The sequence below is a fragment of the Anabrus simplex genome, chromosome 10 (genome assembly GCF_040414725.1).
Source record: "Anabrus simplex isolate iqAnaSimp1 chromosome 10, ASM4041472v1, whole genome shotgun sequence".
In the NCBI taxonomy this organism is placed as follows: domain Eukaryota; kingdom Metazoa; phylum Arthropoda; class Insecta; order Orthoptera; family Tettigoniidae; genus Anabrus; species Anabrus simplex.
The window spans coordinates 32378521-32404036 of NC_090274.1; the positions used below are offsets into that span (position 1 = coordinate 32378521).

Here is a 25516-nt window from a genome sequence, read left to right on the forward strand (position 1 = left end):
GCAGCTTGTAAACATAAAAAGAAGGCGTATCAGTAATGGCTCCAAACAAGGACTAATGCGGATAGAGAACTCTATGTAGACTAAAGAAATAGAGCAAAGCAAATAGCTGTTGAATCCAAGAAGTCGTGGGAAGATCTTGGTAATAACTTCGAAAGGCTAGGTCAAGCAGCAGGGAAACCTTTCTGAACAGTAATAAAGAAGCTTAGGAAGCTTGGGTAAATCAGGTGAACTCATAATAGATCCCAGGGCATCACTGGAAAGATAGAAGGAATTTTGAAAATCTTCTCAACATAAAAGAGTATCTTCCTTGTGATATTGCGAACAACCGAGCTCATGGGAAGGAGGACAATGATGTTGGTGAAATTACACTTGATGAAGTGGAATGGATAGTAAATAAACTCCACTGTCATGAAGCAGGAGGAATAGATGAAATTAGACCTGAAATAGTGAAGTATAGAGGGAAGGCAGGGATAAAATGGCTTTGTAGATGTGTTTTCTCCCAGGATGGTAGTATAGTAAGTGAGACTTTCAAGGTGCAGTAAAGCTAATGTAGTGAGCTCGCAATTGCGATCAACAGTATTCTGTTAGAAGGAAGTCAGCTCCCAGATGAAACTATCTTTACATTGGTCTGTTTTCAGACCTACTTTGCTTTATGGAAGTGAAAGCTGGGTGGACTCAGGATATCTTATTCATAAGTTAAAAGTAACAAATTTTTTTGCAAGTTCCTTTACGTCGCACCGACACAGACAGGTCTTATGGTGACGATGCGACAGGAAGGAGCTAGGAGTGGGAAGGAAGTGGCCATGGATTTAATTAGGTACAGCTCCAGCATTTGCCTGGTGTGAAAAGGGGAACCACGGAAAAACAACTTCAGGGCTGCCAACAGTGGGGTTCGAACCCACTATCTCCCGAATACTGGATACTGACCGCAATTAAGTGACTGCAGCTATCGAGCTTGGTAGTTAGAAGTAACAGACATGTAAGTAGCTAGAATGACTGCTGGTACAAACAAGTGGGGACAATGGCAGGAGGGTACTCGGAATGAGGAAATAAAAGCTAAGTTAGGAATTAACTCAATGGATGAAGCTGTACCCATAAACCGGCTTCGGTGGTGGGGTCAAGTGAGACAAATGGAGAAGGATAGGTTACCAAGGAAAATAATGGACTTTGTTATGGAGGGTAAGGGAAGTAGTGGGAGAGCAATACAACGATGGTTATCAAAGTTTCCAAAGATTTAAAGATAAGAGATATACAACTAAACGAGGTCACGGAACTAGTTACAAATAGAGGATTGTGGCGACGATCAGTAAATTCACAGAGGGCTTCCAGACTGAATGCTGAAAGGCATAACGGTCTATAATGAAAATGTATGTATGTATGTAAACTTTACAGGTATCGCTGCCTAAGTAACAAATGAATAGTGCAGTAACCACGTTGGGGACAAAATTATTACTGTTATAACTAAAGCTAGTGAAATGCAGCCGTTTAACTTATTTATCTGTTTAATTATCCTCGGAATTCTGGCAACAAAGAATAGTTCAAAGATTTTGTTTCCAAGGAACCTTTTGAGACAAAGGAGTGGACCTCAATTAAATTCTGTATATAGCCATATTATTACGGAATATCAACTATGAAATGCAATAGCAAATAGCCATATCAATAACAATATATGATGTCATCGTACTCACAAAAACCTTCAAAACAGAAGAATACAATTTACAAGGATACTATGGAATACACTCTTTTGCTCAACCAACGGCGGGAAGGCCGGCGGTAAGAGTGTCAATTTACCTCAAATCCAGTCTAGGAACAATTAAGAAAATTATCCAAGTCAAAAACACAGTAGTGATAAAAACCACACATACAGCTATTATTGGTATGTAGGCGTACATTAATCCATAAACGGTGACAGAAAATGCAATTGGTGTAATAAACAATGTACTTTCTCAAACAGCTGAAGACAAAAGGATTACACATGCGGGTGACATAAATTGCAGGATCGATAAACCAAAACTTAAAATGGAAATTATGCTAGACATGATGATAGAGGAGGGTTTCACTCTCATAATTAATTCTACCCTAAAAACTTACATAGAACCAAATAGTTTCAGTTCCATAGACCTCGTGTTTTTCAGAGGGGAAAGAATCAAGGTAATAAATCAAAAGGGACTTTGAACATCAGAGATGGCACTGGTACGAAAGAATATTCCAAGTGCAGTGATGACAGAAATAAAACATTATCATTGAAGTAAAATACTAAAACTTTATGAAACCTAAAAATGGCTAAATAAGATGTTAAAACCTAAAAAAATAAAGCTGGGGCTAAATCTGCTATTCAAGAAGAAATATTATTTTAAAATAGGACAAACACAATATTCATGAAAGATCAGTTTCAGCGCAACTAGCTTTGCGTTCAGTCTACTACGGCAAACTTGTTACTGCGTACATTCGGTGCTGCACTGTCCAATGTTTAGCTTTATACACATTGTTGCATGACAGACTAAAGCTAATTTTCCTTAGAAATTAATTGAAGCTAATTTAAGGATCCACAGGTCTTGGTATGGTCATGCCTAAAATCAAGTCATCTTGCAGTTGACTGATTTGCCAGTGGATTGGTAATGATCTGAACTTCACCACTGATGGCAAAGTTATATTCTGCCCAGTCTGCCAGAATTAGGTAAACTTATAACATACCCTGCTCATTATGAAGTACTATATATAGACCTACATTGTGCCTACAGTAAACTGCAATTTTATTTATGTATTTTTCCAGGTGGTCTGTGACCAAAATCTACATTATGCGCAGTAAAAACTATCTGCAGGACATATCAGTAACATTACTCTAAAAAGGAGGACAAATATGCCATCGGACCAGCCAATTCAGTGCTGTTAGTTACTTATGGCTATCGGAGTCAAAATTACTGATAAGTTACGTTAGTGACAAAATTACTAATAGTCACGGTTAGATTACACATCGCAACAAAATTTCTGAAAGTGAGTGGTTAGATTCTGATTTACCAGAAAGCACTATTACTGGAAGGGTTAGGTTACAGTTCGGTTATGAGCAACCTATAGCTCACGCAGGAGCATCACCACATGTTGGCAGCTTTGACAGCAATCCATGCTGTATGATGCCTGGGTGGAGGAGTGGAGGGAGTGCTTAACATCAATGCTGTTACTGTGCCAAGTACCTTTATTGATACCATTCAATGAAGCTAGACAATTCCTGGCATTACGGTCTTCTTTCCAGAAATGTCACAACTAGCATGATTTAAAACTACTAATTATACTTTATTCACCTGCACTGCAGAAGAAATATCTAAACTACACAAGCAAAGACTTACGAGACCAGACTATCCAGTAAGTACATAAAGAAAACTTAACAATAAAGTAGATAACTTCTTGCGTGCTAACTGTATAAAAACTCACCTATATCAATTCCTCGCACAATGTCTTGATTTTTCTCACAGTCTGTTTTCAAAACTTTTAACAAATCTTCTACCCAAAGGAGGTAATTGAGACGCAGTGGTAACGTAGGTATGAGTCGATTTAGAGGAATTTCCACATCTAGACCAAAGTCTTTTTTGAGCAAAGTACAAGTCAATGCACGAAGAGCTTCAGGTTTTTTGAAATCAAGCTTCACCTTTCCCGTCAACTCCTGTGAGCAAACAGTACAAACATAAACGTCATATTAATTGCTTCTCTTAAAACTGCCAGTAATGGAAAAAATGTATTGCCATATTATAATAAAATAATCTTACCACTTTAACACATTCTCTGAATTCTGGATATTTAATAGCTAATTCCTTAAAGTTAGGAGGTTTTCGATAAATGTTACGAGGATGCATAAATTTATTCAATGACATAGTTACTTTCAGTCCATGAAATAAAAGGGGAATGTTTGTAAGAAGCGAATGCTAAGCAAATACATTTACACAAAAGTACGTGTATTAAAATGAAATGTCTGTAGACAAAATAGAACCTACTGTATAGGTTAGTTTAAACACAACTTAGCATAGATAAGTAATTATGTCCTATAACAAAAACTAAAACTTTATGGCACACATAATTAGTATACAAGAGCGATGAAGGTCTGTCATCGCAATCAGGAATGTATTATTTAGTATATTTTACATGTCAACCACGTTTCATGCATTTTGTAAACAAACAAGGAATCACATGTGCTGTGCAAGAAACAAGTGAATCAACATGAGCCTAATTTTTAAGTTCAGCGCATGCGTAGTAATTATAATTTTCGTGCTTCCGGTTCATGTCCTATCTCGTGAATACCGAGAAACTCCTGCAGTTTGCGCAAACGTTAGTGGACGAAAGTTGTTATTTGTAGTGAGAGTTGATTTGTGCATTTGCTGCCTGTTACAGCTTTGTGATTTTTTGGTAAGTTTTCACACATGTGATTTTTGTTCTAAAACTTAAAGATTTATGTATTTATGCCCTTTAGAGTAATAATCAATAAGTTGTTTCGATGTTTTGTGAGGGTTAGTACATAAACCGTCAAATGTCTTTACCAAAATGGCCGTTTACATGAATGGAGAAGATATATAATTTTTTGAGTACGTTTTCCTTCCTGCTGAGTTTGTGAGATTTGTCGGTGCAACTCATAAAGCCCACATTCAGTTTTATTGCGTAAGAAGTGTCATGAGAGTCTCTATGGGACTGCCATTTGGCTTTTAGGCAGGTGCTCGCATTTACCTGCTACATTATGTGAATGGAGAAAAACAGGTGAAAAAGGGATTGTTTTATTTGCTTCACTTGGTGTTTCTCTCTCTCTACAATCTGTTTACCTGTTTTTCTTCAGCATGATACTAGCAGTCGTACTGAACTTGCAAATCTTAAAACGTTGCGTATGGATTGTCATTCTCTTTTCTCTGTTAAATCAAGCAGAAAATAGTCCTCTTTTTAGTACCTGAAAAAAAGAAGGTTGACATTTCACTTTGACGGCTCTTGTTCATTATCCGAGAATTATCTTGTTGGAAAATTTTGCGAATTATGACCTTTAAAATGTGTTTAGATTTAGAACATACTTGTAAAATTACAGAGAAAGCATGTAAGATTTGTAAGATGTATGATCTATGTTAAGTTGCAGAATACAGTAGAAAACATTATTGTAATGACCAAAGGTCTCCTACTTCTTTGAAAGCACTCTTTATGTCATTTATTTTGTATTAAGATCTTTTCATACCTTTTTTTATTGGGGGTGGGGTTGGGAGAAATTGACAGTCACTGTCTTGCTGTGGTTCTGTATTATGATTGGATCCCCTTCTAATTTATACTAAATGTGGAGTTGTATAGAAAGGCTATGCAAGAAATTCTTTGGACATCGGGTTCTGCTCCTGAATTGTGTGTGACGCTTTTTGGACCACGGTTGGACGAGTGAAGTAGTATCATGTATCCGTTCGTAGATACTGTGTGTGTGTGTGTGTGTGTGTGTGTGTGTGTGTGTTCCTAATCACAACTGACTGGTTTGTGTATGGATGGATGACTTGAACATAGCCTTCATTGGAGTAGGTCAGTGTGAGAAATTCAGTGGACCACGTATGGAATGATGTAACAGCAATAAATCTGTAGAATTAGCCCAACTAACTTATGGTGTCCGTTTCAGAAGTTATTTTGGTTATTGAAGTATTTTAATTTGGTTTTTGTTTTGTATAGTGATCTGACCTATAGTATGTAAAGGGTTTGGTAGATATTTATTTCACTAGGAATTCCTGGATAACATACAAAATATTTTGATAGTATTATTAACCTTTTAACTTACATCTAGGATGTGCGTTCTCCAAGGATGGTAGTATAACCTAGCCTACATTGTAAAATTGAATCAAGGGTTTTAACAAGAGGCATAGAACTAAACAAAGCCACAGAACTAGTTGCAAATAGAGGGTTGTGGAGGACTTGGGTTAATTTGCAGAGGCTTGCAGACTAGAATTTGAGAGGAATAACACACTATGCCAAAAATGTATGGTCATACTTGAACATAGTAATCCTATTCCTGGCTTCATGAATTTCCTGCAGTATTTGTCTCAGTATCTACACATAAACAGGTGTGGTACATTTAAGCTTAATGAGCTTGCGTATGGTATCTTCTAATTTGGTACAAAAGTTTGATCTTTGGTTTGTTCTACTAAGGAAGTTGAATGTTAATACTAATAGAAATAATGAAACTGAATAATGATTTTGTTTTGTCCGAATCCTTGGCTGAATAGTCAGCATTGAGGTCCTCGATTCAGAAGGTCCCGAATTTGATTCCCAGCCGGATTGGGGATTTTGACCGCATCTAATTCTTTGGACTCGGGGACTGGGTGTTTGTGTTTGTTTCAACATGTTTCTCTTCATATTCAAACAGTACATTACACTTCCAACCAAGGTATGCTGTTGTGCAGCAGCTTGTATACGACATAACAGTGTACTCTGAAATCAGGGCATTACTTTGTACTGATCATTCTACTGTAGTTATTGGAATAGTGGCAGAACATTTGGTGCATGAGAAACATTATTATCCAGGCATGATATATATATAATTCGCTGGGGCCATCAAGGACCACGTTAAGTCTTGTTGCATTTGACACTGAACTTGGCCTTTTTTAGAGCCCAAATTTCCCTCATTCTTTGTGAGTGGGCCTGATTACGCTCCTCTGTCCAAGGGGCACCGTGTCTTTTCTTCGGTTGCTCGTCTCGGTTTAGCCCATTCGTCAATATTTTTGTGCAGAAGAGCTCTCTGTTAAGGGCATCTTCAGCTGAGATATGTAGCATTTGCAGGTCTTCTTTGGTATTTCTAAACCAGGGAATTCTGGTTTTGGGGTTTGAATGAAAAAAGTGAAAGATTTCTTTAGTTAACTTTCTTCCGTCCATTCTTTTCAGATGACCATAAAATCGTCCCAGTCTTTTTCTGATTGTGTCGGTAATTTTCTCTATTTTGCTGTAGACTTCCTTGTTGGATCTCTTTTGATGGATTCCATTTCTGTACTTTGATCCCAAGATTCCTCTCACAATTTTGCGTTCTCTTTTCTCCAGTTCTTCAAGGAGTCCTTTGTTGACATTTAGAGACAGGGTTTCGGCTGCATATAGAACTACTGGCTTCAGAACTGTTTCATAGTGATGTATCTTGGTGTTTTTGGAAAGGTATTTTTTGTTGTAGATTGTGCGGGATGTTTTGGTAGGCTATTTCCAGTTTGCGTACTCGCTCCTGAAGTGCTTCTTTGTCCAGTCCATTTTTCATGATGATCTCACCCAGGTATTTGAATTTGTTACTCGGGCGATGTCCCCGTATTTTGTATGGAGTTTTGGTGGAGCCTCTTTGATGTTAGTCATTACTTCTGTTTTCTCAAACGATATCTGCAAACCAGTTTGTTCGACAATTTCCTTTAAAATTTCAACTTGAGCTCTAGCGGTTTCTATGTCGTTTGAGAGAACAGCAATATCATCGGCAAATGCTAAGCAGTCTGTTGCGATCCCCTTGGATTTGGTTCCTGTTCTCAATGGACTGTAGTTGGTTTCCTGTAATCTCACCCGCCATGTTCTGATGATCTTTTCAAGAACACAGTTGAAGAGTATCGGGGATAGCCCATCACCTTGTCGGACTCCTGTTTTGATGTCAAAGGAATATTTTTTTTGCTAGTTGTTTTACGTCGCACAAAAGCATGATATTACACCATGTAGGAGTGAGCTGGCTGTGTGCAGTGTTCTCCACAAAAATGTTCGTCAGCTGGGTAGCAGGAATGAGTAGCCGGGTGGTCAGTTCTACGTAAAAAATAAATATGATAACTTTTCCAACTTATTCCCCTCAGGCCATTAACAATGATATTAGACAGGTAAACATTAACAGCAAAATGAACTTTCTTCTTTGTGGTAACAGAGTAGTTTGAACTTCTAGTGTTCTACTGCTCATTCATAATCACTCGGTTGCTGTGGAGAGCCAGACGGGTTTGTTACGTCCCGCAGAATCTAGTGCTTGCATGTGATTCCACGCTAATCCAGACACCGCTCGCGTACGACACTACATAAGCGGGACTCCGATGTAACTCGCACAATTATACTGATAATAATGAAGATTTTTGATTTAAATAAACAGTTTTACAGTGTTTACATTTTAATTTGGAACACACAATGACTGAAATATGTGTAGCCTCCATAGCTCAGGCAGCAGTGCACCGGCCACTCACCGCTGGGTTCCATGGTTCAAATCCTGGTTACTCCATGGGAGATTTGTGCTGAACAAAACTGAGGCGGGACAGGTTTTTCTCCGGGTACTCTGGTTTTCCCTGTCATCTTTCATTCCAGTAACACACTCTACTATCATTTCATTTCATCTGTCAGTCCTTAATCATTGCCCCAGAGGAGTGCGACAGGCTTCGGCAGCCGGCACGATTCCTATCCTCACCGCTAGTTGGGAGGCTTCATTCCGTCCCTGACCCGGTCACTGACTGGAAAACAGGTTGTAGGTTTTCAATGACAGAAGTATATTGCGTAAACCGAGCAAGTTAGGAGCGCGCAGCTGTGAGCTTGCATTCGGGAAATAGTGGGTTCGAACCCCAATATCGGCAGCACTGAAGATGTTTTCCGCGGTTTCCCATTTCCACACCAGGTAAATGCTGGGGCTGTACCTTAAGGGCACGGCCGCTTTCTTCCCACTCCTAGCCCTTTCCTATCCCATCGTCGCTGTAAGACCTATCTGTGTCGGTGCAACGTAAAGCAACTTATGTAACTAGCAGATATCTAGGTTATGATAGCTGATGGCTGGGCGGTGCGGCCAATAGAATGGTCCTAGGGAGAACACTGGTGTGGTATAGGTTGCGTAGGTGTAAGGTTGCATTTGGGAGATGGTGGGTTCAAACCCCACCATTGGCCAACAGCTCTGAAGATAGTTTTCCACGATTTCCCACTTTCAAAGCCAGAAAATGGCTGGGGCTACACCTTCAGACAACGGTTGTTCCCTTCCCAGTCCTAACTCTTTACTATCCCATCATCACCGAGAACCTACCTGAATTTATGCAAAGTTAACCACTAGCAGAAAAGGAAAACATACACAGAGCTCATTCAATTTGGGAGGACATCCAATTGTAAAACTGGGTCAAATGCACGTGTAACACAGATTACATCTGTTTCTCTGTCAGGGTGTGAGAAAAGCAGCAGAGGAAGATCAATTTTAAAAAAAGGCCTAGTATGGGGGATAGTGGTAAATATTATACGGAATATTTGAAAGTTGTGGTGGAGAAGGATGTTATTGTTCTAAGAGAAAGTGCAACTAGACAACTACCCTCTCTTAATCAGAAGGGAAAAGAGGAAGAGGTTTGGCATGTGGAGGAATTATCAGAAGAAAGAGAATGGCCATGAAGGGCTTGAAAATGAAAGTATCATTGATTGTATCTCAGTATTAAAGAACAGTGTATTTCATCCATTCAGTAAGTGTAGTGTTTGATACAGAATATAATGCTACTTGTTATAAATGTTTTGTGACCAGTAGGTATAGGAATGTAGACCAGCTGTACTTGCTTATTGCTGGCTTTCGGTTTCAAGGTTGGTATTGCCTTTTAGTGTATCTCGTCAGTTGCTCGAAGTTTAGAAGACTTATGTGTCTCAATGCTTTGTGAAAGACTAATTTTGTATACCTCACAGTTATAGATTTAGGTTAATTTGTTGGTAATTTTATTGTTAGTATAATTGTAAATCTAATGGGCATTGTTCAAAGTTGGGATATTATTTCCACATCTGAGTAGGACAGATGAAAGCCATGCGGCTTGTGTGTCACAATGTTTGTGTAATGTATGCACTGTATTTGAAATAAGACCCTATTACGACTTGTACTGAAATGTATTAAGTTTGATAAATAGCATTATCTTCAGTGGCCAGTTTAATAATAATATTGCATTTTACGTCCAACTAACTACTTAGTACGGTTTTCGGAGACACCGGGTGCCGGATTTTTGTCCTCTGGAGTTCTTTTACGTGTCAGTAAATCTACCGCCTCTAGGCTGACTTATTTGAGCGCCTTCAAATACCACCGGCCTGAGCCAGGATCTAACCTGCCAAGTTGGGTTCAGAAGGCCAGTGTCTTAACAGTCTGAGCCACTCATTAGTCAGTTTGACTCTAAGGATGATTGCATTGTAAATTAATTAAATCCATTTATTGTCTTTTTGGCATTGCCACCACCTACTTTGATCCACAAACAGTGGAATTTTGCACACATCTACACTTGCCTTTGGTAAGGGACTTTGATCATGTGGCTGACAGTTGCAGGTGTGGTATAATTCAAGCCTGGAATGTTGTGTAATAGGGCCTCTGTGGCTCAGGCAGCCCGCCGGCGTCTCACCATTGGCTACCGTGGTTCAAATCCCGGTCACTCCATGTGAGATTTGTGCTAGGCAAAGCGGAGGCGGAACAGGTTATTCTCCGGATACTTCAGTTTTCCCTGTCATCTTTCATTCCAGCAACACTCCATTAATATTTCATCTGTTAGTCAATTATCATTGCCTTAGAGGAGTGCGACAGGCTTCGGCAGCCGGCACATTTCCTATCCTCGCCTCTAGATGGGGACTTCATTCATTCCATTCCTGACCCGGTCGAATGACTGGAAACAGGCTGTGGATTTTCATTTTCAATGTTGTGTAATATCATATAAATATGTAACAAAGAAGACTGAAAATAACGTTATTATTCTTTACAGGAAGACTAGTGTCATTACTCATTGGTTAGTACATTTCCGTAATATTGTCAAAGGTGAGGGGGTAAATTAATTACGAAGTTTTTAATTACACTTCTATCCAGTTTTGCAATTTTATTAACCTTATCTTAGCAATTCTGTGATCAGCTGTAAGCAGAGGCAATTACATTTTAATAACTAGAGGATTTTTTTTCTTTCTTTGTACGGCTTGTATGTTTAATTTCTTCCTCAGATATTCCCACCTATTCCATAACAGTGAAGCGAGCTCAATTTGAAGATTGTTCCTTTGTTTATATAATCCACGCCAGCCAGTGACATTCGTACCATTGGGTGGAGCTATCTCCTGAAAAATACTAGTTGTATTTTTTCGACGTGTACTCGAAACTTGAAAGCCATGCGTCACAGTTAAGGTGTTTATTGTGTTTCAGTCCGGGTAACGACCAGGCTTTCCTTTCATTATTCGTTTTCGTCAAGTTCAAGGCCACTAACCTTCTCACTGTGTTCTTGCGGACGCGCTCTCGGGTGAGCGACTAGGCTGACGTACGTTAGTGCCTCGGCTAATTTTGGAAAGTAAACCTATGATGTCACTTTCAGGAGTGTTCCACGCTGTCTTGTGTAGAGTATGCGGACTTACATGCTGATGTGCGCTCTTGTATCCAGCCATTCCTCCTATGCATCGCTGTAAGTTCACGCAATTGCTTTTAATTGTGGGTTTCCGCATGATACATAGTCTGTTGTTCGTCATTGTGACTCGGCGTGAGCGGTGGTCTACTTCTTTTGGGTCGGATGTTTTGTTAGCGAGCTTGTAGATCTTGCTTCTAGATAACACAAAATAACGCATTTATGTGGCGGATTATGGGAAGTCGGGGGCCACAGAAAGGAAACAATGAAATATGTCTATAGAAATGTAATTAAAACAGTTGCCATACCTATGATTTTAATATTTGTATATTAAATCAACTTTTTTTCTCTTTGGCTGAAACGAATTCCTTCCTGACGTCAGTCCACGGCGAATCTTCACCCACAAACACACTACGAGGATTTTTCTCCCTAACAGCCACATATCCACTCGCATTTGTTATGTAATGAGCTAGTGAAGATTCAGACATAAGATGTGTTGTCACTGGTTACTTGTCTCATGTATACTTCTGGCCTCGAAGGTCCTAATTCGCGGCGAAAACTGTCCTCATAGTGTAAAACTTTACCGTTTAAATTCTTCACTTCGTTACACTTCCACGTGATACAACTTTACAGTACTCGAAAATAGGACCAAACACTCTTGAAAACAAAATATGATTCTCTACTTACATTATTATCCATACTGTAGTTAAATACAGTGCAACTTTCTAGTAACGTGACCGTGATTGCGAACTGATCTACCTCCAGAAATCACCTATAAGAGGGTTGCAAGCCACCATCTCGCACAAGGCTAAAAGCAAGAATACATTGTGCACCAAGCCACTGGCAAGATCCACTGGCTCCGAATTACAGAACGTGTGCACGCTAGGGAGAGTGATTCCACAATCTTGTTTGCCAATGTTGATCGTATATTTAGACATTGAGCAGTTAAATTAAGTGTAAAACAAAATATAAATTAGCCTATTATTAATAAAATATTGTCGATAGTTACGTGGGTAGGGAGTATGGGGGTGTGTTGCAAGCTGCTTTGAATTAACTAAGCGCCTCATCAATCCTCTATTTAGAAATGGCTGTTGTGGCCTCATTTAGTTCTGCACCTCTTATTTTAAATTATTAAAAACATAGTCTTAATTAGTCACCTTGATCTCCATCTGCTTCTATTAACCTCTGTCCTAGTCCATTATTCTCCCAGGTAATTCCCTTATCCGCTTCCCATAGTTGGTTTGTTCGTAGAGCTTCATTCATTCGAGTCAGTTTCTAATCATATTTTAAAATATAATAATGTTATAGTTTTTATGTTCCACTAACTACTTTACGGTTCACGGAGACGCCGAGATAATTTAGTCCCGCAGGGGTACTTTTTACGTGCCAGTAAATCTACAGACACGAGGCTGACGTATTTGAGTACCTTCAAACACAACTGGACTGAGCCAGGATCGAACCTGCCAAGATGGCCTTAACCGTCTGAGCCTCTCAGCTCCACTTTTGAAATAGTTTATAAAATGGAGTATTGCCCTTTGGCGCATAAGACCAAACGATTAAAAAAGTGTTATTTGTCTTTCGATAAATTTACAAAATATATTTCCTAGTACTTCGGTTGTGCACAGTTTTTGATAAATATAATTAGCGATTGTTTTTTAAGGTGCTTAGATACGTCAGCCTCCGGTATAGTTGGGGACAAATCACGACGACCTCGCCTCACACCACTACTTTCCAGCGGCAGCGGCAGTTTATCAGCACAAAAAAACTCGGGAACAAAATTCCAGCACCTCGGTGTCTCTCAAAACCGTACAAGGACGGCAGTTATTGAGGCGTAAAACTTACGGTATATTAGTATTGTATTTAAATGTTAATTTTCGGACCTCGATCTAAACCTCTCGTCCACATTGTACTGTACTCGTTTTATTAATAGCTAAACTTCCAGTCCCTCTTTCTGTAATAAATACTGATTGTGACCGCGGTTTGGGTTATGTATCTGTCAGCTTACATTAAATTTTGGGAGATATAGTTGGAGACAAAACATGACGGCCTTAGTTCCTGGAAGCGAGCTGGAAGCCAGTAATCAATTGCACCCTGCTGAATTAACGAGTTCTAAGCGATCCTTGTTTGTTTTGGAGAGGCTGCCAAACCACTCTCTGTAGTATTTACCCTTTCTTCGTGTAGAATGCAGTAGCCGATTTGGCAACTCTCGCTGCAGTAGAGGTAGTAAATCCTATAAGTCGCTAATAGACACCGCGCTGCCGCTGGAAAGTAGTGGTGTGAGGCGAGGTCGTCATGATTTGTCCCCAACTTTTCGACCCCCACTGTCGGCAGGTCTGAAGATGGTTTTCCGTGGTTTCCCATTTTCACGTAAGGAAAATGCTGGGGCTGTACCTAAAAGCTACGAGCGCTTCCTTCCCATTCCTAGCCCTTTCCTGTTCCATAGTCTCGATAAGACCTATCTGTATCGGTGCGACGTAAAGCAAATTGTAGAAAAATACTGAATTTGGTAAAATTATGTTCAGCTGTTTTCACACGATATGATAAACGGTTAAAAATGCAGTCGGACCAAACTACAGTATATGGGTTGAAATACTTTGTTGCACAGTACACTTGAAGCATTGCACCCATATACTGTAGTTTGTTTCACACTTAGCTTAACAATGGCATTTCTTGAAACGCTGGCCGCCTCACAAGCACTATACATCAGCTATCTCTTGCAGTGTTTTTCCCTGTGTCGTCTAGTAAAAGAAGCTTTTCAGGGCAAACATTCTTCTAATTTTTCGGGAAAAGAAACCACGTTGTTCTGACATTATCCAAATACAAAACAGATATCCTCTCACTGTCGGATAAAGTGTGACGTCTGTATAAAAGCTTCACATTATCTACACTCCTTGGATGACAAAACATCCGGCTAATCTCCATAATATCAGATTTTCCGTCATTAGCCGTAACAAATACAGAATTGAGTTGAAATAATTAACAGAATGTGTGATAGAAGTTTCACATTTAATTATTCCTGTAGGTAGAAATATTCTGGTGTAGTGTTAAACAAGGAGCTTCAATCAAAGTACGAGGTGTGAAAAGGCAATAAGTCGAAAAGAAATTTACGGAAGTTGAATGTTTGCTTCTGTATCGTTCATAAGTAACGTTATGTTAAGATTATCTTTGATTATATCAAATTAACTGTAATTAACCTACTTGCAAAATATTCAGTTCAGATTATGTAATTCCGATGCAACTTCTGTAATTTAAAAATAAATCTAACGTTAAGCACGTGTTTCTTAGCATTGTCCAGTGCTCGTTGGCTGAAGTTACGATTATCCGAGTAAAGTCAACACTGAGTTGACGCTAGCCACACTGTTTGGATAGTGTCAGCATACTCCGGATAAACTTGGCTAAAGTCAGTCTCGGTGCTGAATGGTAACATGCATACTCCGAGATTAACTTTAATTACGGGGCAGAATTTCAAAGATTACGAAGAGAAAATTTCGATCTATAGATTCGGTTTCTTGCACATGGCGAATGTTCCTTTCTCCACTGCTTAGTCCAGTGCCCGACCACGTCAATACCGCGGCCCTTGCGAAGTGTGACTCACTGTGATATACCACGTGACCAAGGCGGTGGTTGTCCCATTGGCTCTCTACCTACATGCTTCATTCATTCAAATGTGTAACTGCACTTGCTCGGCTTGTTCGAATCGCTTCTCTTCGTGTTTTTTCATGCGGCATTAATTGGAAGACCGTCTTCTGTTTTTACATCGTGTGTGATCCTCATTAGTTTAGTGTAGAAATTATGTGAAGTGACAAGTGGAGTTATTGTACCTGAAGCAGGTATGTGAATAAGTCTTTTTTTTTTTTTTTGAAATCCCCCTCCCTCCTCAGCGACTGATACTTATATACCCTGCACATTTACGGAAATCTGACCCAAATAGTATATAGTAGTCTTTTTTCAGATTTCCACAGTTTCAATGTTGTAGATGTTTTGTGTGTTCGGGTATGTGCGCAAAGGGTGGACATGACCCCCTTCATCGACAGTCAAGAGTGCGGGTTGACCTTGTTGAATATTGTCGTTACGCCTGAAAGAACCGCTATGTGATAATGTTGTGGGAGAAATACTGACCCGCAGCACATAATCAAGAGCGAGAATTCTTTGAAAATACTCCCGCAGTGCTGAAGCTTAAATCTGGACGTCAGGGGTAAACTATCGTGACATCTGATAGGAGAGCATAAAGAAGCTGCTGAGGCTCATAAGTTTCTACCTTTAAGGCAGGTCGAATCGACAGTTCTGACCCTGGTTAACTATCATAAGTCGTCGCCATAAGACATATCCGTGTCGGCGCGACGTAAAGCCAATAGCAAAAAAAGAAAAAAATCATAAGAGCCAATACTATAGAGTGCGGCGGACATCATTCAGTTGTGTGATCCACTTACTATTGTTTATCGCTAGGTGCTCATTCCATATACGATAATGTTCCATCGCTTATCGTCATTCCTGCGGAACATACAATAGTGTGTGTACTCATAAGAAGACACGACTAAAACAAGTCACATGCGATAAAAGCCTCAATCGTCATCTTTGCATTTACGATAGTTTACTTCTGACGTCCAGAATTGACAGGATCTTCCCGGCCAAAGTCCTCATCTGAAATACTGTATTTGACAGCGTTTTTTTTAAAAAAAATTATTTTCTGCAGCCACAACGACGATAGCCGTATTTATTGCTAATGTACACTTTTCTCCTGTACGGGATACGATGCCTTAAATTATACAGTGTTGACTATTAAGATCGCGTGATACGTTTGATTGTGTATAGATGGGAACTGTGATCTTTCCTAGCAATGCGGTTTCCGAGATTATGGGAGATCCTTACAATTTATGACACATCTGTGAGGGCATCAGAAGTAGCCTAATGTCATTGCTAGGCTGAATGGCTTGGAACCCCCTGTGGGTGGGCGACGCAGGCGAAGAATGCACCCACGGTATCCCCTGCCTGACGTAAGAGGCGACTAAAAGCGGCGACCAAGGGATGATCGAATTAGAACCATGCAACTATGTGTAATTAGTACAATCACGCAGGGAACACCATAGGTCGTTTTTGCTTGCGCGTAGTACCACTATGTTAGGTACACAATAGGTTTGTGATTACTAGTGACAGTGTGTAAATTCGCGTGGGTTTTACAATACCTGTGATTAGTACCACTATGTGAGGAACACCATTGGTTTGCGTTGCCTGTAAATGGCGCCGCAATGTGAGTAACGCCATAGGTCTGTAACATGTGATCATCACATTACCTGTGAATAGTACCATAATGTGTGGAATACCGCGAGTCTACGCTACTTTTGATTAGTACCGCAACGTAACAAATATCATGGTTCTACTTTCCTAGCGATAAGTACCATTATGAGGGGCCGATGACCTGGATTTTGGACCCCTTTAGTCTAGAAGGATCATCGATTCAGTATTGTGCTTTAGAAGCAGTCTCTTGGTCAGTAATACTATTGCTTAACGCTAGTTTCTGGGAATTGCGAGTCGGAACGACTGATTGTTTTAAATTCATATCCATCCATTCATTTTTCGTAATCACGTTTTGAATTCTGGTCAGTGGATGTATTTGGACTTATAAATTGTCATTACTTTTCGTCTCATTTCTTACCATTAGGAGCCGATGACCTGGATGTTATGCCCCTTTAAACAATCATTATTATCATCATCTGAATGGCTTCGATAGTAGAGCGCTGGCCTGTTGAGCTTTGGTGGGTTCGATTCCAGGTCTGCCCGGTGGTTTTTGAATGCACTCAGGTACGCCAGCCTCTTGTTGGTGGATTTAGTGGCACATAATGTCTTTTGCAGAGAGATAATTCCACCCCCTCACCGAGTCTGCAAACTCTGCAGGTAGTTGGGACGTAAAACAAGTATCACCATTTGGTGGTGCTTCTTGTTTAAAGGGGCCTAACATCTAGGTCATCGGCCCTATCATTTGAGACGAAAGTATCAGGTTATGTTTTCCAAGAGAAGACTTTGGATGCAGTGTTAAGGTCAGGTTTCCAATAATTTCATGGTAAGTTATGTTGACCGACGATTTTTCGATTGCTAGTAGCGGATACTACAGACTGAAAGATTTACAATAGAAATTTGTAAAATAATGCATGAACACGTATGAATAAAATCGTAGCACCCTCGGCGCATCAGTCATTCGAGTGCCAGCCTTCGTATCCCAGGATCTAGCGGCGAGGATAGGAACTGTGCCGGTTGCCGAAGCCTGTCGCACTCCGCTGGAGCAATGATTGACTGGCAGATGAAATGATACTGGATAGTGTTGCTGGAATGAAAGATGACTGGGGAAAATAGGAGTGAATTAAACGCCCCCACAATCCTCTATTTGTAACTAAACTTGTGGAATTAAACACATGGGAAATTCCAAATATTCAGAAGTAGAAAATTCTGCCCTGCCTCTGCTTTGTCCAGCACAAATCTCACATGGAGTGACCGGGATTTGAACCACGGAATCCAACAGAAAGAGGCTGTTGCCTGAGCGACGGAGGCGCACAACTATTATGTTTATAAATAATCACAACTAAGGATTATAGAACATGAGTGAAACCTACTTCTCAATATTTGGAATTTCCCATGTGTTTATTCCAGAGGTTTAGTTACTAGAGGTTTGTGGGGGCGTTTATTTCACTGAGGCTTGCAGACTGAACGGTGGAAGGCATAACAGTCTGTAATGAAGATGTTTATTCTGGATATACTTCGGGTTGTAGTAATTCTGCGAATGGGAAAATTCCCACGGTTTCTTATTTTGTGCAGAACCTGCTGCACGTGGTTCCTAACGTTAGTACGCCGAAGCGCAGGTTCTAAAATTGCCGGCCAGCCTGTTTGAAGGTCGATGCCTTCTGTCATCCTCTCTTGTTGATGCCTGCTTGTATGACTCATACCCCAAGTCTGGCTCGAACACAGTTGGCCTCATCATTATCCTAACAGTGTTCTCTGAAGACAATGCAGTGCGACACGAGCTTACTTGTGATTTATATTTTACGTATTCAGTGTGATACCATTGGATTTTAAAATGGCCATTATGAACGTTACATTTTGTAGCCTGTGTTGGACACCCAGAATTTGCGCAGGTTCTGGCTGCCATTCTGAATCAGAATAGGCGGATGTTTTCAGTTGCCGGGATATATCATACCAGATTTCAACTCAGTTGGTCCAGTAGTTAGGCGTGATTAACCGGTAAACAAACGCCGTGTCATTTTAAAATATTGCTCTATTTCTGTGCCAATAACAAATTATGTATTTTCAGTTCAGTTTTTTAAAATAAAACATATCGGTTCCCTCAGAGAATGTTTGTCCATAATTTCATGAAATTCCACCGTGTGGTTTTTGGCGTGAGGTCGCTTCCACAAACAGACGTCACTTAATTTTCTAGAGACCCGGCCACTATCATTATTGGACGAATTCATAATCTTGTCATTACGGTATTTTTTAAAAATATGTGGATCAAACATTTTATCCATTCATCCATGTCTATAGGTCATTTAACGCAAGTGTACTTCTCTTGGGGTTATTTTACAAATGTAAGACGTCGACAATTAAAAATCTATAGGCTCAAGCCTTTTTGTTTCCTTTTTTTAATTACGGTACATATGCCAGGTAAAATCAGGAGAGTTATCTAAAGAACTACTGTAGCAATGCAAATTCGTTATTGAAAACTGTGAATATAAAATTATACTGCAACTGGAATTAGAAGAAAGTTGTTGAATATTGAAAGTCTACAAAAATGACATGTACAAAATTGAACCGAACGTTCTGAATAATACACAAAATTACACACATTCCTGGCTTTTTTTTTTTCTGCTGACATGGTCAATAGCATCAGAAAAGTCGAAATTTTTGCCATTTCGTTTTCTGTGGGTATAATTGCCAAATCGTTGAGAATGTTTTGGTCAGTAGTGATTCAGTGCGAGGGTTCGAGAGAGTTGCCCGGTCTGCTGAATGACCTCTCTGCAATAAATTCTGTTACTGGAATTATACAAAAAGAAAAGGTTGATGTCACGGCCGCTGCCTTCCCAATCCTAGCCCTTCCCATCCCTCCGTCGCCGAAAAACCTTCGATGTGTTTGTGCGACGTTAAAGCAAGTAGCAAAACAGAAAGAAAAGGAAGACCTTTAAAGGTGAATAGTTTGAGGGACAAATTATACTTTAGTAGTCAAGCTATTATGATTGTTCCCAGACCTGTTTCTATTATTAAACGGTAGTTTCTTGATATGTAACATTAATATAATTGTTTCTTATTTGTTGGTACTAAGGTCTTGGGGCACAATATCATCTTGAAAGTGACCGTGAACTGGTGATCATTCTTTGGGAAGTGCAGCAGTGAGAGAGAATGTGAACCGTGAAAGTTGTTTATACTGGCCTACTGGCCTTCTTCCTTCCTGTCTACCTGCCTTCACTTGCACTTGTTAAGGAAACACTGCTCCACATCCATTTTATACTTTTGCTTCGTTAGGATGGACTTTCCTTCGTGATTATAAGAAGTAAGATTGTGTTCTGATTCCAGTGTCAGTCCACACCTGCTGGGATGTGTATAAGTTACTAGCCTCTTCTCGTTGATGATAACCGAAACTTGGTGTCGCCTCTGGCCCGAGAGAAATAATGGGATCCAAATCCCAGTTGCTATTTTATACACAATCTTCAAAGATTTCAAGTATAAGAATATTTTGTTCCGCGCATTTTTACAGTTCATTCTGTTTTTATTTAACAGCAACAAACTATGTTTTGGAGGACGTTAATGCATGTTTCATGATCCACCCTCAACACATGTTGGTGTAGCGATTTTCTGGCAGGTGATTTAGCTTACGGACAAAGCTGTATTAAAGAATTGAGACATGCTGACATTAGGAAAACTGTAAACAGATTTTATTCCTTGTCTGTAGGTTAGGAATGTAGGCTAATACTTGAAACAATTTGGGGAACCTATTGTGCCCTTATTATCGGTATACGTTATCAGGATCTCGTGTGTATAGAACTGTTAAGTTCGGCATCAGCTGTGCTTTAAATGCTTCAGTCAGGAAATTTCTAGTGTCTTCGCCCAGAAGGGTTAGACCTTCTTCGCGTCCTCGTTTGTTCGCTATTCCTTTGTTGTTTTTCCTCGGAGGGTTCTGTACGATAGGCGGATTTGATAAGGGCATGATATCCTAGTTTCAAGTCCGATGTTAGGTAATTTCTGATTTGCTGCGATTGGGATAGTTGCGGTATCTGATCACCTGATCAGTATTTCGGAAACATGTTAAATGGATGGGAGTACCTATTGCCAGGTGACTTCCAGTACTGTTCGGCAGTCAGTTTACTGCTATGAATGTGGCAACATATTGGCTTTAGTGAAGATTTAATCTAGCTCTATGAGGGTAAAGATCACTTGGTGAACTTTTCTTGACAAATGATCGACAGAATATTCTTCCTGCCCCTGTGGGTGCATGCGGTAAAATAACATCCATGCTCTCCCTTACCTTTTGTAAGAGGCTATACTAAGAGGGGTTGGCGATCTCTATTCCCAAGCTGAGTCTGACATTTTTTCTACTTGTCTCAGCTCTTCATTTTCATTATTCCTATCTGACCTATTTTGGTCAACTCGTGTTCTTTTACAACCCCAACGGTATTAGATTTGCCAAGGCCTAGGGAATATTTCATTTCCACGCCCTTCGTGGGCCATGTCTTTCTTGTCCTTCTGGCCCCCAACTTGGCAAATTCTATCCTGGCTCAGTCCTGTGGTATTTGAAGGTGTGCTGAAGGCCTCATGTCTGTAGATTTACGGGCATGTAATAGAACTCGTGTGTGACAACATTTCGGCACTTCGGCGTCTCTGGAAACCATAAAAAGAATCTATTTCGTATCACGTAAAACCAGTAACATTCAGTTTACGTCATTCATTTCATCCCATTAACTCCTGCGAGGTTGGCTTCAGGAAGGGCATCGTGTCGTAAAAACTCGCTTCGAAGATTATCTCAGAAATTAAACATACATTTGGTTAAAGTTAATAAATAAAATACAAATTCATAACTTAACGTTCTGTCGTTCCCTGTATTTAGTGATCGGTACAAAATTTTAAGAATTGTTTTCCACTGTGATGCAGAGTTTCTTAAAAGCCTATGCGGACTTCAAAGCTTTCCTGTCAACAGGGATTCGTAAGGAGATTGAACGTATACTTATTTCCTGAAATTGGATCCAATTACTCTTACTTCTCTAACCTTGTATGTTCCATATTGGGATGTTTCCAGCTTTTCCCATCGGCGAGGAATTAATTAGCCTTCATTTCAGCGCGTTTTATATGCTGGGAGCGCATAGATAGCTTGAAGGCACCATTAATATGTATTACCAATTTAAATGTTGGCGGTATTCGCCGGGAAGGTCAGCAACCAGTCTACTTTGTACACATGACAGGATGCTCGAGGGACTTCGTCCTGCTCCGATGTGTCGGGTTTCCTTGGTCTTAAAATGTTTCATTCTTAATAGAATTAACTTGTTAAATTGCCATTGGTAAGGGCATGTACGATTGCTATTATTATTATTATTATTATTATTATTACATTAATATGATCGCTTTAATCGAAGTATATCTTTGTTCCCTTTTGTGATCGCGGGTGACAGTTCGTAGAACCTAGGCTCTTTGCAAATTGGATGGGTTTTTTAAAGGTACTAGAATAGCCGCAGACTTATTTTTAGCGTAGCCTGCATAACGGTTCATTGCCATTATCACATGTGAATGGTTAACGCTTTTAACGATCCCATCTGAAACTCGCATGCTATCGACCAAACTACCACTCCAACCTAAAATTGTATAGGACTTTGCCCCTAGCTTGTCAGCTGAATTCGTGCATATCTCAGTGGGTGATAACGTGACCCGATGTGTTATGCTTGGGACTGTCACAAGCGTGTTACGTGCCATGATGTCAGAATGATCGCTTCCATTCCTTATTGTCAGGTCGTTGCTTCAATAACTGCAGATGAAGTCTGTGCCAGTATGTAATAGGTATGATTTACCCCAGACATCTGTTATGATTTCAAGAGACGGGCTGTACATTTTCTGCTATGGTAGTATTAACGGATTGGTAAGCGATTCCCGACCGGGCTTCCACGAAATTGTCAAAGATATGAGACAGCCATAACACTTCAACGTTGCCATTCTAAAGTGGGCGCTGCGCAGCAACTTTGCTGATGATTGAAGGCGTGGACTTGTTGCTTCGGTGAAAAAAATGCTTCCTGCATCATAGCAGAAAGCTGTAAACGCATTACTCCGATTCTCCAAGTCTAATTGTATGGATGAGCGCTTTAGTGTTCGACGAATATTTAGCGGGCGAAACTTGCGAAGAGGAGTTCATACGAACACGCACTTCAACGGCCGAAGGAATCAAACTGCTGGAGTAAAGCCGAACTGCGTCCATTAGAACCATCGTCTGTGAAATATCCAGACTGGCTTGGATGTTTCAGACGAAGAGCTGCGTTTAGCTATGAATGTTTTATAGCGAGGAAAATGGATGAATTTCGTAAATTTAATTTTATATATTTTATTAGCTTTGTATCCCTTATTTACAAACAAGTTTTAAGCGTCATTTTCATCATAAACTGTTGCGGTATTTCTGTTTTCCTGCAGGTTACTTTAGTTTTATATGGAGAGGTCGTCGATCAAATTAAATTTCAAAACTGCCTGTTGCGTCATAGGCTGCAGCACTGTGACATAAGTTATGCAAGCGTCGGAGGAGTGGTGAAGCAGTAATGTGATACTTATCTACGCTAAAGTTTTCGACCATATCTGAATAGTTTTTAGTCTGTGACTTCTAAACGCACTGTTGAACCTTGGAGAACACAACATCAGTCTGTTTCGGTACCAGGTCACAAAGGTATTGAGGGGAAATAAAATGCTGGCGCACTTGTTAAATAAGGGTCACCATGGTGCTTAATAGCATAAGAACCTGGTCTCGAAATACCCAAGTGTTCCACTAGGGAAGTTATCAGGAGCTGGTCCAGGGACGAATGCTTACACAGGTGGAAATAGTCAGTCATCGAACATGGGAAGCTATTTGTTTAATGAAAACATCTAAAACACTGCTTAAGTGCAGTGGAATTCAATTAAGATTTATACGGCACTCCTCACAGGACTTGCAAGACTACGCGGTACGGGACGTGTACTTTATAGCTTGCATTAGAGGATGGGTTCGAGCCCACCGTTGACAGTCGCAAAGATGGTTTTCCGGGCTTTCCTTTTTTCTCACTGTGTATATACTGGTATTAAATCTTTGTCACCTTTCCGCCGCCGTAAACGATGTTAAACCTTGAGGAAAAAGGCAGAATAGCACCTTATCTCGAAGACAATTAAGTTAGATATGAATGCCGTGATGCTTTAGTAAAAAAAAATCTATTAAAGTGAACAATTTCTAGAACAGTAGAACATGGTTTGGAAAGTGTGGTATATGATGCTAGCAGCTCCCTGGTGAAAACTATGGACGGTAATATCCCATTAAGCAGGGATATGCCTGACATAAAAGTCAATATAAGTACAGTGTGAATTGTAGGGAAAGTTGGGGGGGAGGGGAATTTGTGCCGGAAAGCTCAAGGTAGCTATGAATTTTAAAAGAATTCAGTGATACTGAAAGTAGGTCGCTGAACATTACAAAAGTAAAGAGGAGAAAATCCGAACTGTTTTACATTTTGTTAAACATTCAAACAGGAAGCAAATCTAATTTTGCTTCACGGGAACTTCAGGAGAAAACAGTTTTCATCTGCGGAAGATGCTACTAAAAAACACAGCATAACTTCGTTACTCTGGTAGTAGGAAGTTTGAATTTGTTTCTTTGTTAAATTAATTATACTTGGCTAATTTGAGATCGTGAGAAGCTAATCTGATATCAGATATTTTATTAACATCATTTTTAAAACATGCTACTTGTACCCCTATACATAAGTAAAAAGCAGCAGTTTTATGGAGAGGCCATGGTGCAGGTCTTTCGAGTTCTTCATGGGTGACTTTCCCGTCTGCGAGAATGAGGTGCTACTTGGGATATCTAGTGTTGAAGATAACTCACTCAGGTATCGGGCCAGAGGAAATAATAAATTCGACCGAGAATCGAACTCGGAACCCCTTGAACCAAAAGCTGGCATGCTAGCCAATTAGTCAGGAAACCGTACTGATGCCAAGTAAGTAATGTACTAGCGCTACGTGCAAACGTAAAATTAATGTATAAAATCACAGTTAAATTATATAAAAAGTTGCAGGACTAAATTTCCTATTAAAAGCATGATTGGTTATACCCATTATTGTAGAGAAAGACGTTAAATATTTTATATCCACATCCTAAAGAATCGTAAATGGGTTGTTTCTTGGGAGTGAGAACTAACTAAACATTGTAACATACTGAAACCAATAAGAAATACGTTTTTTGCGTCAGAAACATTTTCGCTGTTTAGCTTGGCTTTCTGAGATGTTAAAGAAATTGCATGTATTGACAAAAGTTCATAGTAGTTGTATGTGTTTTTGTTGAAAACTGTTCATTAAGTTTCCTTCGTTTGTATTTAAAAACGGTTTTCATCTGTCGGGTGTACTTTCTGCTCGCAAATTTCCTGTAATGATATTGGTTCATTCCTAATTCAGTGGCGCAGGATATTACATTAATAAGAGGCCAACTATACAAACGTCACCCCATGAGTCGTTATTCATTCTGAACTAATCTGATTTTTTTTATTAGCGTCGTTTTTAAAACATGCTACTTGTACTCTTATACAGAAGTTAGTCCATTGCTCGGTACCATACCATATGAAAAGGAAAGTTGTGTCTGTAATGCACATTTGTACGCGAAGCGGAATGTATTCAACTTAAAAGAAGTTACACGTAACAGACCGGCTTTCTGACTTCAAGGATTGTCCCAGTAATGTGTTTCAACTTGTTCAGATCTTACGCAATACTATTTTGACCTTCTACTGTTGCTCAAGGCGACTTTTTTGTGTGCGAGAGCCCTTTAATTTATTGGGGGATTAGTTCTTCATTCATCGGTAGACTACGTACAGCTCTTGCCATGAAATACCATGCTCCTTCAGAGTGCGTGCAATTTTATGAGGAATCTGTGTTACAATGGCCTATACACATGACCTAACTGGCCAGTGCTATCTCTGTTTGGAATCACATCCACCATTTGACTCAAGAGTGTAAATAAGGAGCGACTGAATTTGAGT

General features: G+C 39.8%; 2 protein-coding genes across 3 annotated transcripts in view; one reads left to right on the plus strand and one right to left on the minus strand.

Annotated features, from left to right (window-relative positions):
- Positions 1-4194, minus strand: part of LOC136882099 (U6 small nuclear RNA (adenine-(43)-N(6))-methyltransferase) — a 39826-nt gene extending 35632 nt beyond the window's left edge. The window contains exons 1-2 of the mRNA XM_067154625.2: positions 3762-4194; positions 3430-3658 (exon numbers count right to left, since the gene is read on the minus strand). Of these exons, the coding sequence (XP_067010726.2) occupies positions 3430-3658; positions 3762-3866 (334 nt within the window). The 5' untranslated portion in view covers positions 3867-4194. The remainder of the gene's footprint in view (positions 1-3429; positions 3659-3761) is intronic.
- An 84-nt stretch (positions 4195-4278) lies between these two features.
- Lis-1 (LisH and WD40 domain-containing Lis-1) overlaps positions 4279-25516 on the plus strand; it is a 252082-nt gene continuing 230844 nt past the window's right edge. Inside the window, exon 1 of one of the 2 annotated variants that reach the window (XM_067154626.2) lies at positions 4279-4395. The gene's annotated coding sequence lies outside the window, so the exon portion shown is untranslated. Of the gene's footprint in view, positions 4396-15065; positions 15128-25516 lie in introns of those variants that run through there. The other variant, XM_067154627.2, reaches the window with a different exon arrangement.